At 53.3% G+C, this 15,983-nt stretch overlaps 1 protein-coding gene across 1 annotated transcript; it reads right to left on the bottom strand.

Moving 5' to 3' along the window:
- Nucleotides 1–3,923: 3,923 nt before the first annotated feature.
- TBATA (thymus, brain and testes associated) lies at nt 3,924–15,758 on the bottom strand (the record flags this gene model as incomplete). The annotated part of the gene is made up of 9 exons (XM_080687873.1): nt 3,924–4,009; nt 4,623–4,675; nt 6,260–6,404; nt 7,207–7,288; nt 9,442–9,612; nt 11,026–11,105; nt 12,148–12,303; nt 14,205–14,437; nt 15,712–15,758. The coding sequence occupies 9 exons, from the start codon at nt 15,756–15,758 to the stop codon at nt 3,924–3,926; spliced, it is 1,053 nt and encodes a 350-aa protein (XP_080543999.1).
- Nucleotides 15,759–15,983: the final 225 nt, after the last annotated feature.

The following is a 15,983-nucleotide window of genomic DNA, read 5'->3' on the forward strand; positions in this document are numbered from 1 at the left end:
CCCTTCACCCAAGTGCTGTCCATGATTGGGACTGAATAATTGCCCACCTTCCTGCATGGGCAGCTATGTGGGGTACCCACCCTATCTTAGAAGAAGTGGACAGCCCTGGACGGTGTGGCTCAGTTGGTTGCTGTAGTCCCATGTATCGCAGGATTGCAGGTTCAATTCCCAGTAAAGGTACATACCTAGGTTGTGGGTTTGATCCTCAGTCGATCCTGGTTGGGGAGTGTACGGGAGACAACTAGTCGATGTTTCCTCTCTCACATCAATATTTCTCCTCCCCCTCCCCGTCTCCCTCTAAAATCAACAAAAACATAGCCTCCATGAGGATGAAAAAAACAACCATGAGGCAGACAGATCTGGGAGAGCTGCTAATAGCACTTTTCCTCCCCTTTCCCGCTGGCAGGAAGAAAACACCTAAGCAATCATTACCTGGGTTAATTACCTCTGATAGTAAGCAAAAGCTGAGTCGAATGGAAAAAAACAGAGCTAGGCTACATCAATGTAATACCAGCTCCCAAAGGCTAAACAGCCAGAGAGCGCAGAGGACAAGCCTGTTTCTCAACAAAATCAAACTGATTGACTTGGAGCATCAAGGAGGCCTGGAGTGACGCTGGACAGGGGCGAAGGGTGTCTTTTCTGAGGTTTGGATTCCCCCTGAAGATACCAGTTCTGAATTGGTGGCTTTCTGAGGCAGGATTGGGGGGAATGAGGATTAACTGGGGGGCAGGTGCTGTCAGGAGGCAGGGTGGGTTAGCAATTGGGTATTGCCAGGAATAAATCAAAAAGCCACAGGGCTCTGGGGTCTCCGTGGTAAGGCGGCCACAGTTACTCAGACGGGGGGTGGCTGTGGCATTGCACAACAGCTGCAGCACCTTGAGGAAACACAAGTTCCCATAACCTGGCAGCCGGCATTGAGTCTGCCCCGCAGCCGGCCTGGGGAATGGCAGGGCTCGGTGTTTTCCACCCGAGTTGATTTTCATGCTTGTATCCTCTTCAGGTTTTCACTCCTTCACACCCAATTCAGCCCAAATTAAAACACAATTACTATTACAGCATCTTTGTTGTCATTTTTATTTCCTTTTGCTCAATTTGGTGGCCCAGAGGAAGTAAAAGTAGCCAGGAATGGGTCTCTGATATAGAAACCTGGGGTCTCAACCAAAACCACATGCTTCTGGAAGATTCACCTAGAGATGCCACACCTGAGGCCAAGCCGAATGAAGGCTCCGGGAATGAGCACGTGCTTTGTTCCCTGAAAATAGTACAATGATAGCAGTTGGGCAAAGAGAAGCCTAGAAACCCCACAGGTCCCCCCCAATCTGATGGAAAGGGGACTGTGTGCTTGGCAGTGCCCGAATGGGCACTATAACACTTGGTATTTGTCTCCCATGAGGGATACAGATCATCTCAGATGGAGATGGGCAAATTGCTAGTATGCACCTTTCCCTCTCCCAGCTGGCAGGAAAAAAGTCTGTAAGCAAAAATTAGTTTATATAAATAATCTCTGGTGGGAAACAAAGGCTTAGATGGGTAGAATGAACACATGCTGGGCTATATGGAAGCCAACAAAAATGTGAGATCCTCAGACCAACATGGGTGGCGGGCTTTTCTTGCAGGGCATTCCCTGTGGAACTAAGTTCCAGACAGGATGGAGAGTCCTCATACAAAACAGGGGTCTTGTTTTTACAACAAAGTTATATCTGAGTAGACATTTCTTCAAAGCAGATATACAAATGGCCAATAAGCACATGAAAAGGTGTTAAATACTATGTGCCATCTGGGAAAGGCACATCAAAACCACAATGAGCCCAGCTGGTGTTGCTAAGTGGTTGAGCGTAGACCTATGAACCAGGAGGTCATGGTTTGATTCCTGGTCAGGGCACATGCCTGGTTTGTGGGCTTGATCCCCAATAGTGGGGTGTGCCGGAGGCAGCCGATAAATGATTCTCAACGATGTTTCTATCTCTCTCTTCCTTTCCCTTCCTCTCTGAAATAAATTTTATACACACACACACACACACACACACACACACATATATATATATATTTTTTTTTTTAAAAAAAGACACACACACAAAACCCCCACAATGAGCCTGCTCTAGCCGGGTTGCTAAGTGGTTAGAGCATTGGCCATGCACCAAGGAGTCTCTGGTTTGATTTCCAGTTAAGTGTGCATGGGAGGCAACCAATCAATGTCTCTCTCTCTCATATCGATATTTCTTTCTCTTCTACCTCCCCCTCCCCCTTTCCTTTCCACACTTCCTGAAGATCAATGGAAAAAATAACCTCACTCCTCAGGTAAGGATTTTTTTTGAAAGTTTTTTGTGAATGGAATATTTGGGAAGACCCTCAGGGATTTAATCCATCTGAATTGATGTGAGGTGGATCACTGCTGTGGAATGGAGCCACAATCCATGGACTGAACTCAGTAGAAGTAGGAGCTGACAGCCACAAGTGACCTTGACATTGTAAATCCTCAGTGCCTTCCTCCCCTTCACCCTTCATGGAATTGGCAGAAATCTCAAGGATGACATTGGACTTCCTAGAGAGTCAAGGCCATCTTCTCTAGATCTTAACAGACAGACACTCCTTGGGTGCCTCTGAGTCACACTTATATAATAATGTCCCTGTCCCTCTTGATCTTGCCAACCACCATTTTGCTAACCCATATGCAACCACAACTTTTGGTGAGGGTTGCAGTTTGTAAGGCAGTGGAGGATAGTAGGGATTCTAAAACCAGACACGTTGGTTTTGGATCTGGGCTCTGCCACTTACTATGTAACTGTGGACAAGTTATTTCACCTTTCTGAGCCTCGGTTTATTCATCTATAAAATGGGAGTTATAATATTAACCCACTACCTCATAGAGCTTTTGGGAGAATAAATATAGTACTCTATATATAAAGTATGTAGAACAGTTCACATAATGTTTGAGGAATAGAGTGAAGAAATAAAAGAGTCATTACAGCCAAGCTGCTAAATTATTAAAATTAAGTAGGCTAAGGCACGAGAAGACAATGACTCTTGTTCTGACTGACGCTGGGAACTTAAAGTTTTGAACTTTCCAGTCCTGCGTCAATACCTGGATGGGCACCAGTGCGTTGTGTGTTAATGCCTGGCCATGCATCAGACCTTCAGTTAACCATTTGAATTACCTCAAGAAGAAACTGTGCCATTGTCTAGACCACCAGACATCAGACAACCACCATCTTGGACCAATCCTGGGGCAAAGAGCGCAGACCTGGATGTATTGTTTACTATTAAGAACCCCCAGCTTTTCTTTCTCCTCTGGAATACGCTGGCTATTGCCTAGTTGTGTTTCCAGTTTGCAAACCCTAAGACCCTTGAGTAAATCGGTGTCATTTATATCTAGCCAAAGCTGCCTGACTCTTTTGGGTCAGTTAACAGTGTTCATTAACTCCCCTGCCCCGATGCCTGGTAGGAATTCAATAACTGGTATCGATGATTATTTTAAGGAGGCCTGTGGATGCCTGACCTCTGCTCTAATCTACCCAGATACTTGTGTGTCTTGGTTCAGGGAGAGGAAGAGCTTTTTTCTCAGGCCGTCTTAGCCACTATCTGCCCTTTAGTTCCCTGGGACATGAAAGAACCGGGTAAGCCCCATGCTGGCGGTGGCACGCGGGCATTCTCCAAGGGAGTGGGGTGGTTCCCTGCAGCTCACCCCTTCTCCGGGAATAAATACCCCACACACAGACATCCTGCTGATAGGAGAGTGGAACTGTCCTCTTAAAGGGAAGGTGGTATTTTAATGGGCTCGATGTGATAGGAAAGAACATATCGCCGTTGAGGCAGTTGAGGAGGCAGGCACAAGCTTGAACGCTGGACTGGCTCTGGAGCAGGGTGGGCAAAGCTTGAGCTCTGGGCTGGCTCTTGAGCAGGGTGGGTAAGGCGGCGCCAGCTCCTCAGCACTCTGCCTTTGGCTTTGCCACTTTCTCTTCTGTGCTCTGGCTTGGATGCACCCGTAGAACTTGTGCTTTTCCGATGTACTCTGGGAGAAGGGGAGACACAGCCGGCAGGAAAGGAAGGAGGGGCCAGGCCCTACCTGGGAGCTGCCCAAGAGACTTGGGTGGGCCCCTCTCCCCACAAGGCCCCAGGCAGAGGTGCGAGAGCAGAGGGAGATGCACAGGGCCAGTCAACCCAGCTTCTGCTCTGGGCTCTGCGGTGACTAGGAGGAGCTCGGAGCCTCACTACACCCAGGGAACAAATATCAATGAAGTACCTCCTCTATGCAAACCCTCCACCAGCCACCCGGGACCCTTTGCAGTCTAGTGGGGGAGAATATAGTACATAGAGACACCTGTTTTTTTCTCCCCTCCCACTCCCGCTCTCCTCCCCTGCCTTGGTCTCAGGCACCAGAGTGACTGTTGCAGCCTCCTTCCTCATCTCCCCTAAACCCCCCTGCCCCCAAGATTCCCCATGATCCCTAGAGCCTGGCACATAGGCACTAAATGAGTTTCTGTTAAATGAATGAATGAATGAATGGGTGAAATGAGCAGCTTCCTTGGGCAGAGACCTATCTCCCAGGAGCCTTAAATCCCCCAAGGAATCTAGCGAGGGTGGGCCTCAGTGAGCCTGCAGGGATCTGCCCTGTGGAATCTTACCTGGTTTTTCCCTGTTGGGTAGAGGCGGTGTCTTTGACTTCTTTGGGGATTGGCTAGAACCAACACAGAGGAAAGGAGGTCTGGGAAGGTCAGAATGGACCGCACCATAGCAGGGCAGCGGGGTGGGCGAGGTGAGGAAGGTGCTCCAGGAAGAGGCCGGAGCCAATCCTCCCTGAGAACCAGCAAGCACCACCCAAGCAAGACCCTGACAACTGTGAACCCATTGCCTGTTGTGGCCACAGGGACCCAAATCCCTCCTGTCCTGGGAGCTGTAAGGGAAGCCACTACACACACAACCCCCCTCGCCCCAGGCCTTTTCTTGGCCTCTTGTTTCCTCGCAGACAGGAAGCCTTCCCCTGGGAGTGGAGGAGATGAGAGCCTGCTTCCCTGATGAAGTATTTACAAGCATGAATAATGCTCTTGTATTATCTTGTATCGACTTTACACTCCAGCAAGCCTTTTTATGCGCCTGATGTAATGTTCTCCCTACACTCTGGGAGAGGGGCTTTTGAGAGGTAAAACTGAGGTTCAGAGATGGGAGTTGTCTTGACCAAGGTCACAGTGAAGCCTGCCTTTCTCCTGGGCCTCCCCTGGCCCTGCAGAGTGGCAAAGAAAACCACGTGCAGGGCCAAAGCGAGCGTCCACACCTGTAACAAACCTAAGCGAGCACAAGCCCACCACGCTCCAACCACCCCAGAACTCAGCATCCCCGAAAGTGTGCACATCCCTGACTTCCATTCCTGGCACTTCTCACCCTCTCCTCGGCCTGTTCAAATTCTATTTACCCAGCAGTGCTCTCCAAGTTCTATCAGGAATACTTGGGCGATGTTACCCACACACAGCCCCTGTGTGCCCCCCGCCCCCGCCAGCCCCACCCCACCTGTGTGTCAGACTCTCTAGGAATTTTCACTTGTAACAAGCTCCCCTGTGAATCTGAGCACTGCTGGGCATATAAGGCAGGCGAGCCCAAGTCTGATCCCAGCTCTTCTGCCGACCGGCCAGGTGACTATAGGTCATTCAATTCTTTCTGAGCCTCAGTTTCCTCTGGGTAAAATGGAGGTCACAGGGCCTCCACGGGTGGTTGTGTGGACTAGAAATATGTAGAGCACCAGCGATGTCAGGGAGATATAATGGGTGTTCAATATTGCAGGTTCCAGTGCTGACTGTCAGGCCCTACTCACCTGCTTTGTGAGGCCTTTCTTGACCCTCCCTTTCCCCAACTTGGAATTAATTTCTTTCTCTCCAGCCACTCAGGGTGCTTAATACCAACATAAAGGCACTGCTGCCTGACTATGTTAGCATTCCTTCTCTACTGTGCCTTCCCAAGGAGCTCCTGGAGGGCTAGCTGCGGCTCCTCCAGCCCTGTCTTGCTACAGCTGACACAGGTCACCCCCTCAGGTACCCCAAGGCTGGCAGCTGAGCCTGGTCTGGCAGACGGGGCCTCTGAGCAGCACAAACAGCCTGGAGGGTCCCATGGCAGCGGCTGACCCCTTCCTCCAGGACAGGCTGTCGGCCCGGCTCCGGCCAGTGCCAGGCTCCCTTCTCTGCACCCCACTAGCCTCACCTGGAAGGACAGGTGCTGAACATGAGGGAGCAGTTCTGGGAACAGAGGGGCAGGTGGGAGGGGTGAAGCCCACCTGTAGTTTGGCTGTTGCCTCTCTTGAGGTGGTTCTTGGACATCCTGGAGCTGGTTTAGAAGTTTTTCTGTTGGGATGGAGACTAGACCCTGGGGAAGGAGCTGAGCCACTGCTGTCTGCAGGAGCCCCAGTGCCAACTCTTTCTCTGTAAGCACAGGGAGCAGAGTCCTCAGGGGCATGACCCAGCCCCATCCTGTCGCTAGACAGGACATGCAGGGAGCAGGGCCTCCAGCTCTTCTGCCCACCCCTGGCCCAAGGCAGCTTTCTCAACCATCTTCTATTCTGCCCACAGGGCCCCATGGGCAGGTCCTACTTCTCCCTGGATCCTGAGTGTGCTGTGCACCCAGCCCTTCCGCACTTCCCTCGTGTGTACCGTGGTCTTGGCCTACCTGCCCACAACACCCCTTGGCCCACTTGGGAACCCAATAGGGGACCTACCCCTCTCCCCCTTCACTCTCCCCATCAGGAAGCCTTCTCCAATCTCTGGCTCTCATCACTCCTCACCCTCCCTTTTAGACATACCCTCTACTCCCTGTCCCAGTGCATACATATATGTCCATTCCTATGTTCATGTTCATGTGTGTTCTTATTGCGTGTATTTGCATCTGTGTGTGTGTGTGTGTGTTTTCCACAGTGGTGGGTGAAGGGGGCTTCTTGTCTGCTAAGTCTGGGCTTCGGACTCGCCCCCCCCGGGTGCTGAGGCCCTCTGTCAGCGGGGAGGAGGGATCCCTTCTGAGGGGCAGGGTCATGGAAATCCTGCTGAGGAATGGGAGGAGGGAGCAGCGAAGTCCAGCTGGGAAAAGCTAGCGTGGGGCTCCAAAGATGAGAAAGGCTCCGGCAGAAGGCAGGGTGGGAGCCATGAGACCTCTGAGTCCTGCTGAAGTAGAGGGCAAGGCCCTCAGCAGCCTCCGCTCGGAGGAGGCCCCGGGCATGGGGCTGTGCCTCACCCTTGGGAGGAGAGTAGAGGAGCCAGAACTGGATAGCACTCAATGAATCTGTTTGCAGGATCTGACAAAGGAGCTCCAAGATCTGTGGGCAGGAGGACAGGCCTGGGTCAGTGTGTGGATGGCACCTTCTGGCCAGCAGCACAGGTGCCTGCCCTGAAGTGGGCTCCCACAGCCACGTACTTAGCTGACCTGGTCCCCGCAATGGTCCTTGCCCACCCCCCCACCCCCCCCCACCGCCCCTGCATGGGATTCGCTGGCTACAGGGCTGCCTCTCCCAAGGGCCCTGGAGAAAGGCTCTCGGCCTCCTCACTGAGGGGGCGCCCAGCAGGGAGACTGAGGCAGCACTAACCCTCAGAGTCAGATATGTGGGCCCTCATCTCTGAGCCCTGCGTGGGCGGGTTGTACCCCAGAGTCCCTCCCTGGGAAGGCCAAGTCAGAGCTGGGCACTCAGCTCCTCAGAGACGCACCGAGTCCCAAATGCCCGAGTCCTTGGTGGGGGGATTTCAGGGTCCCCACGAGCCTCCCCACCCTGAAGTTCCCAAATTCAGAGTCTGGAGATGCTAGCAAAGAGGCAGGTTGCTCCCAGTGGGCGGCCTGAGGGTCGGGGCCAGCGGGTTCTGCAAACTGCACAGTTCGGAGCTCCTTCCCCGCTTTGCCCGCAGCCGTGTCCTCAGCCGCGGCCACCTTTGCTGCTTCAGGGCCCTTTCTCCTCTGCGCTCTCCAGACAAGGATCGTTCGGAAAAGATCCAGCTCTGTCTTGTATACGCTACGGGGGCTCTGTAGGCGGGGGTGCTGGTGGCCGCTGTGGCTACCGCTGGCTGGAGGTTGAGGCTGTGATGGGGGGTGGAGCACCTGGCATCCTAGGAAAGTGGGGTTCCCTCTTTCAGGAGAGCCCACCTGAACCAGTGGCGGTCAGAGGGGAACATGGGCTCACCTCTCCCCAGGCCTGTGCTTGCTAGGTGTCCACCCTTGCCCCCAGGTCCCCACCCCATATGGTGACCCCAGCCCCACTCTGCCCCAGGGTCCTTCTCAATTCACCACTTCCAACTTACCTGCCCTTTGCACCCTCCCCAAGGAACCCGAGAACCTACTTCCAGGCAAGGTGAGGCCGCCCTACGGTGGAGAAAGTACTTGTTCTAGTCCGAGCTACGCTGCTCGCTCTATGGGGACCTGGGTCACAGAATGGCACCTGGCAGGGCCTCAGCCACCCCATCTGTAAAGTGGGGATCCCGGGCCCTGTCTGCTCTGTTCACTTCACTGGACTGACTGTTTTGAAAGCACTGTCTCAGGGATGGTGTCAAGATGCTGGCTCATTGTCTGGCCTTTCCTGGAGAACATGCGTGCATTTTAACAGGGACTTTCTTTCTTTTTTTAACCCTTACCCGAGGATATTTTTCCATTGATTTTTAGAGATAGTGGAAGAGAGAGGAAAAGACAGAGAGAAACATCAATGAGAAACACATCGATTGGTTGCCTTCTGCATGAGACCCCACCAAGGCCTGGGCTGAGGAGGAGCCTGCAACTGAGGTACATGCCATTGACTGGAATTGAACCCAGGACCCTTCGGTCCGCAGGCCGATTCTCTATCCACTGAGCCAAACCAACTAGGGCTTAATAGGGACTTTCACTGCCTTAACCCACTAGCACCATCATGGACTCGTCTCAGACCTTGATGGAAAGTTTGAATGTGGAGGTGGGCGGCTTCGTGCCTCGTCCCAGCACAGAGCAGACACCTCTCAGGGGAGACTAGGCTGGGACCAACCTTGCAGGCTGCAGGGTGCCCCACCCCGGGGTGCGGTCTGAGGACACACTAGGTGGGACCTTCCTCTCCATGCATCTCATCCTACTACTGCAGCTCCCTTCAGTAACGTGCCAAGTGCCAAAGCTGGAACAGACTTGAGTGGTGACATGTTTATGCTCCCAGTTTGACTGGATCATGGAACCAAAGGCCCTTGAGAGGAAAGGACTTAACAAAGAGGACAAGGCTTACACAGAACCGTGGAAGCACTGAGGGATTCGAATCCAGGCTCCTGACTCCCAGGGCTGTGGTTTCTGAGTCTTACAGTCTCAGGTGCAAGTAGCCCTGGGAGAGGCCACACTGTCCAGCACTTGTGAGAGTCCTAGTTGGGATCTGTAAGCTTGGGGATATACCACCCTATTCTCTGCCCACAGATAGGGCCACTCTAGGGCCCCAGCCCCTGGCCTTCCCAGCCCCCGGCCTTCCCAGGGTCTCACCAGCAGCTCCTGATCCTGCAGGACGTAGGCCTGGATGCCATCTCTGCTTGAAGGGTGGTTCCCTCGGCCCTGGCGGGAGTGGCGGCTGCTAAGGGCTCGGGAGGAAGCAGGGATGAGCCTCCCAGTCTCTGCAGAGTACTTTGCACCCTGCTCCCGCTGAGGCACCTCCTCCTGGAAGAAAAGTGGTCAGAGACTTGGGAGGTGGGAGGCGAAGTGGGGAGGGGAGAGAGAGAGAGAGAGAGAGAGAGGGAGAGAGAGAGAGAGAGAGAGAGAGAGAGAGAGAGAGAGAGAGAGGATAGATGATAGATGGATGGATGGATGGATAGATAGATAGATAGATAGATAGATAGATAGATAGATAGATAGATAGATAGACAGAAGGAAGAGAAGAGACTAGAAGGAGGCTGGCTCACATCTCCAAGGTGCCCATCACCTCCCCTCCTGGAACCTCAGCATCACAGCAATACAGAGACCCAGGATGTGGACCAGGCCAGCCCCACACTGTCCTAGACCCCTTTCCCCAGCAGGGGGCCCTTCCATATAGCCAAAGCTCTTCCTCCTGGAACTTCATTGAATGCTGGCCTCCTACCTCCTCCCTCGACCCCTCCTCACTCACCATGGTCCTGGGCAAGTCCTCCTTGCTATCACTCCCCCAAGCTCACCAGAGGTTTGAAAACAGTATTCTATGCCAAGGCTCCCCCCTCTCCCCCGCCCCCAACACACACACACACCTACCTTAATTCCTAGCTCAGTTGCCCCCAGGTCTGTCTCACACAGCTTGGCATCCTTTCTTAGCCCCGGGAAACCCTCTTAAGCCAGGCCAATGGGCACAAGGCCTGGGGCCTCTAGACCCTGCAACTTCAATTAAGACTGGTCGCTTCCTTCTTCCCCTTTTAAAGAAGAGAAACCTGAGACCCAGACCGTTGCCCCAAGAGCTGCAGTGTGTTAGCTGCAGAGCAGGGATGAGAATTCTGCTGCCCAGCACAAGTGCAGAATGAGACTCATCCACAAAGGGCCAGGCCTGTCCTAGGACCAATTCCTACTACCGTCAAGCTGCCTCCACTTGTCTTTACTGGTCAGCAAATAGCACCCACGAGGCCACCCCAATACTGTCTGAAAACCTTCAGTGACTCTCCATTCCTTATGAGATTAGACACTGCACTAAGTTCAGAAATTAGAGCAAGCTGGTCTTGCCCACATTCTAAGTCGGCCCCTTCCCACCTTCTCCTCCACTGCTGCTCATTGGGCCCTGCACTTCAGCTCCTCACTCTCTAGAGGGGTCCTGTGTTCCCGGCTTCTGAGCTTTTGCGCTGTGTGCCTCCACTAGGATGCCTCCCCTGTCCACCTCTGAACTAGGAACCCTTCTTGGATTTCTCCACTTGGGTATGTTCTCTGATCCTTGGAGCCCTCACTGCAGCCCTTGGGTTGGTACTTGTTGGCTCCTCCTCCTCAGTGTGGACAGCAGCACCTCAATGAGCACTTGCTCTTCTGCTGGTCAGTGTGACCGGACTTGGGAAAGATTTTCGTACACAGGGATGGTTCCATTTCATCTCTTCCCAGAGAGCTCCTTTGCTCTGCACCCACCTCTTTGTTCTTCGGCTCATTCTCCTTGGTGAAGATGACCACCTGGGAAGCCAGGTCCTTCAACTCCTTCTTCCAGGCCTCTGGGAGGAGGGGACAAGATCCTGGCACCTGCTGTCTGGGCCCCTCCTCCTCGCCCTCCCTGTGGCACCAGGTGTTGGGGATGCTGTGGGTAGAAGAGCCTCCTTTCCTCCCAGCCTTCTATCTGCATCTTAAAGGGGAGGAGAGATGGTGCCCTTGGGGAAGGATTAGGAATCACACCATTGGTGGGTGGGAGGGTGGGTGTGGAGGGGAACCCAGTGGTCGGCAAACTCATTAGTCAACAGAGCCAAATATCAACAGTACAACGATTGAAATTTCTTTTGAGAGCCAAATTTTTAAAACTTAAACTTCTTCTAATGCCACTTCTTCAAAACAGACTCGCCCAGGCTGTGGTATTTTGTGCAAGAGCCACACTCAAAGGGCCAAAGAGCCACATGTGGCTCGCGAGCCGCAGTTTGCCGACCAAGGTCCTAGCCTGTGATTTTATGGGAAACACCGGACCGTATTTGGTTATTTGTGCCAAAATGCAAGTGGTTTAATATAGCTTTGCCTCTTTTAAGAAACTGAAGCCAAGATTGAGATTCAGTTGATATGCAGTGCTAAAATATGGAACTGCTCCTGCAGAGGGCGGTACAGAGCACCGAGCAAGCCTTCCAAACCTCTGCCCTGCAGGCTGTCCCAGCCCCTGTCCTGCACCCCTAACAGAAAGGGCACAGCCTGCGGAGCAGAGGCCTCAGAGCGTGGGCCGCGGTGCTATGTATGGCCACCTGTTCTGATGGCTGGTGCCTGAGTACAAGTGCTAATTATTTCCAATATGATTCCTCTACAGCCTGAAGTCACATGACTTGCCCAAAACTGCTTGTCCTCTGCTTGTGGTTACTCCTCAAACACCTTAAATCCAAGCAGGGGCACATTTCTGAGATCTCGGGGGTGGCAAATAATGCAGATGCCAAAGCTGGAGGAAATGAGGGGCAAATGGGGTACCTGACCAGATCCCACTTCCTTCTCAGGCACCCACCCAAGCGGGACAGCCCTTGGAGAGAGGTGTAACCCCAAGGTAGAGGGTCTGGCCCCAGTACCCACCTGAAGAAAGCCGGGGGTCCCGATTGGACTGTGGGTCTCCAACGGGGACAAAGAGGGTAGGCATCCCCATCAGAGAGGGGGAGAGGAGTGCAGTTTGAGGCAAGGAAGCCAGAGAGAACTTGTCCTTGACAACACAGACGGGTTTCCCGGTGAGATCTGTGAAGGGACAGAGGCTGTGGGAAGGGGTGGCTGGGTGGACCCCAATAGCTCCAGGAGGCTGGGCAGGTAGAGCACTGGCCCCCCCTTTTTTTAGTAACGAGAGCCCGTAGATCACTAGAGCGTGGAGGGCCTCTGTAGCCACCCAGACCTTACCCCTGGGGCACTTAGAATGGACAGCAAAGGGATGGGCTCAGGGTCCCGCAGCAACTCGGGCCCCTGCAACCCTCGTCCTGAGGTCCTTTTGGCTTTCTATGACAGCAATGACTGCAGGTGTGAGCAGAGAGACGTAAGCAGCCTCAAGAGGGACACCTGGCTGTGGAGAGGGACCTGGGCTCAAACCACAGGGAGTGAGATTTAGCTAGACTCCCTGGATGAAACGTCTCGCCATCTGTCAGCCTGTGCAGGGCTGAGTGCCGGGCAGCCTGGAGGTGGTGGCAGACAGTTTACACATGAGGACCCTTCGGCCTAAGGTCTGTGTGATATTGTTACTACTAGACAGTTACACTCTGAGGACCAGCCTGAATAGGAGAGAATGGTTGCTCACTATCTCCTTCCCAAAGCACTTTCCTTTTGGACCCCTCACTGTCCTGGTTTGTCCTAGCTCATCAGCCACTCCTCAGTTCCTCTGCTGCGTACTCCTTCTCACAGCCTCTGAGCCTTGGGGTCCCTGGGACTCTGTCCCCAGGTTTTCGTCTCTTGTATCTACACAGTGTCCTGGATGATCCCATCAAGGCGCCACTTCAAACACCATCCGCACATGAATCCTCTCCTGTTTGCTTTTCTCCCCTGATCTCCAGACCCAACTGCCCCCTCTGTGCCTCCACCTAGGTGTCTAAAAGGATCTCACATTTTGCATCTCTCAGTCCTAGACCAAACTCTTGACTCGTCTCCTATCCTCCACTGGTCCCCTCTGAAGTATTTTTGTCCCAGTTTTCCAGTTACTCCAGCCAAAAATCCAGGAGTCAACATTGATCCCCCTCTTCCTCTCACACTCTATTTTTAATCAATCAGCAAATCCTGTTGGCTTTACCTTCTGCCTATCTCTGGAGCCGGACCACTAACTCTTCCACCACTACCTCCCTGGTCCAAGCCACCATCCAGACAGAGGCCAGTAGATCACTCCTGATATTTGTTTGCTCTCAGCTTTCCAGTGGTTCTCATCTGACTCAGTGAGATGGCTTAGTGACCTCCAAGGCCCACATGACCTGGGCCCCCACTGCCTCTCTGCTGCATCTCCTTTCTCTCCTTACTCGGCTCCAGCCACATTGGCCTTCTTGCTGCTGGGCCTTTGTACTTGCAGTTTCCTCGGCCCAGGACGTCCTCCCTCCATCCCCCATATCCACATGATTGATTCATGCTCTCTCTTCTTTTAGTTCTTTGCTCAAAAGTCATGTTTCTTGATCATGTCTTCCCTCTGTAGCCTTGGCACTTACCACGCTCTGACACCTCATCTATTTCCTATTCTTTCCTACCAGAGAGTCAGCTCCATGAGGACAGGGACTGTCTTGGTCACTGTCATATTCCCAGGGTCCAAAAAAGTGCCTGACTCAGACACAGTTCACACTCAGTAGATACTTGAGGGATGAAATGGCCTGTGTTTGCAAACCGAGTGCAGCCCTGAGGCAGAACATTCATCCCTTTCTCTGATTTGTAAGGCAGGAGGACCCGCAGCAAGGGAAACCCTGTAGGGACATGTAGCCTGCCCTTGGAGCCTGCCCCCCAAGGAAACTCTTGACTTGGTCAAGTGCTTGCAAGTGGCCAAGCAGCTCTGTGACCCTGGCTAAGTCCCCTTCCTCTCTGGGCCTCACCCTAGAAATAGAGGCTGGGTCCTCCCTTTCCAGGTTTTAGGAGCACCCCTCCTCCACTGCCCACCAGGCCCTGGCCTACCCCAACCCTACCTTTGATGTGGGTCACACGATGGGGGTGGGGGTGATGCCGGGAGAAGAAGGAGTTGTGGCTGAGGCGGCCGAAGTGGTAGGTGCCAGGGGTTTCAGGCTTGCCAGTCCTCAATCCCTCTCGGACCACCTTGAAATCCACGACCCCTGGGACCACAGGTTCTTTCTGTGGCCCTTCGACCCCCTGGCTTCTTGGCTTGTGCTCTGACTTCTCAGCCTTTGGCTCAGCCTTTGGACTGAAGAAGAAGGTCAAGGAGAAGCTAATGAGGCCTCCTGGCAACAGTGTCTGCCCCAGCTCAGGGCTTTTCAGAGTCCATTCCTGAGATACTCTGAAATGTGGTTTCCAGGGTTTCTCTGCCACCCCCTGGCCTCCAAGCTCAGCCTCCCACAGGGCCTTCTCCTGATTGGGACAATCCAGTCCCAGGGAGGCTTCTGTCTTCCTCAGGTGCCTTAGTAGGGAACTGGGATCCATCTGAGAAAACTCAGATGGAATTCCCCAGGACCCCAGCTTTCTTTCACAGACCATCTCTACAGCCAGAAAGAGAAGCTATAGACCCACCAGTCATCCAAATGCCTGGATTGGAGCGAAGACACATTATATACACCTCCAGAGCCACAGGGCTGGCCCCAGCAAGGGCCTCTCCCCAAGCCAAACTCTTGGCTGCCCAGGAGAAGCCAGCTCCAGGCTGTCACCCTCCCCCACACCATCAGGGGCAGTTTTGGCCCAGACACAGCATTGCGGGTCAAAGCTGTTCCCAAGGCCAGATTACACCAGCAAGCCCTTTCCCCATGGGGCCCTCCCAGGAGACGCCCAGCTGATGCGGCAGCTCTCAGAGCTGCGACGCTGCAGGGAAGCTTCAAGCTCTTGCTTCGCTTCACTGGAGACAAACCGTCTCAGGTTCTCTGTCCTCCACCCTGCACCCCTTCCCTCTCGAGGATGCTGTGCTTCTGCCCCTGGAGGAAGAGGTCGAAGTCGGTCCAGCAAGGATCCAACGGTGGGCTGGTGCTTGGTGCCTGGCTTTCCCTTCTCCCGGTGACCCTGGCTGGAGGGAGCCCCTCTGTGGTACAGATGGACTCTGGATATGCTAAGAAAGGTGTTCTGGACCCTCTGAGGATTTCGCTGACCAGGCCCCTGAGTTTCCTGTTCCATCCTCGGTTCGCCTCTAAGAGATCTGGGACTTAAAGAAATAAAGCAAACCTTCTCTGAAAAATCATAGTTAGCTGGCATCCCCAAACCCCTACTAACAGAGAAAGTCACCACCTGAAAATCCCTGGAATTTCTGTGCTCAGTGCTCCTGGCCCCTGCCATCACATCCTCTCCCCATCCAGAGAGGGTTCCCGCCTGCGACCTGTGGTACCTCAGGCCTGAGAATCCAATCAAGGCCTAGCTGATGGCAGTGGAAGGTGAGGGAAGACTGCCTTTCTTGGTCTCCCAGTCTGTTGAGTTCCCTGAGGCCCCCTTTGTCTCTACCACCTCCTCGGTCAGCAGGGTAGGCATTTGGGGCCTCACCTCGCCAGGGGTTGTTCAGCTGGTTCGGTCTTCACCTCCGCAGACATTGTACAGTTTCTAACAGAACAAAGATCCATGTTGAAGATGTATCAGAACATCTTATAGACTGGCAGTGGGGAGTCTTATAGACTCCCAGTGCCCCACAAACTGGAACAGACACTTTGGGAGAAAAGCATCGGCAATAGCTTGCAAAATTGAACATTAGTCAAACTAACATGGTTCAGATTAGTAAAAACTGGGGACAATCCAAATGTCCAATGGCAGAAGAGTGC

The sequence above is a fragment of the Plecotus auritus genome, assembly GCF_963455305.1.
Source record: "Plecotus auritus genome assembly, chromosome: 9".
NCBI classification, from domain to species: domain Eukaryota; kingdom Metazoa; phylum Chordata; class Mammalia; order Chiroptera; family Vespertilionidae; genus Plecotus; species Plecotus auritus.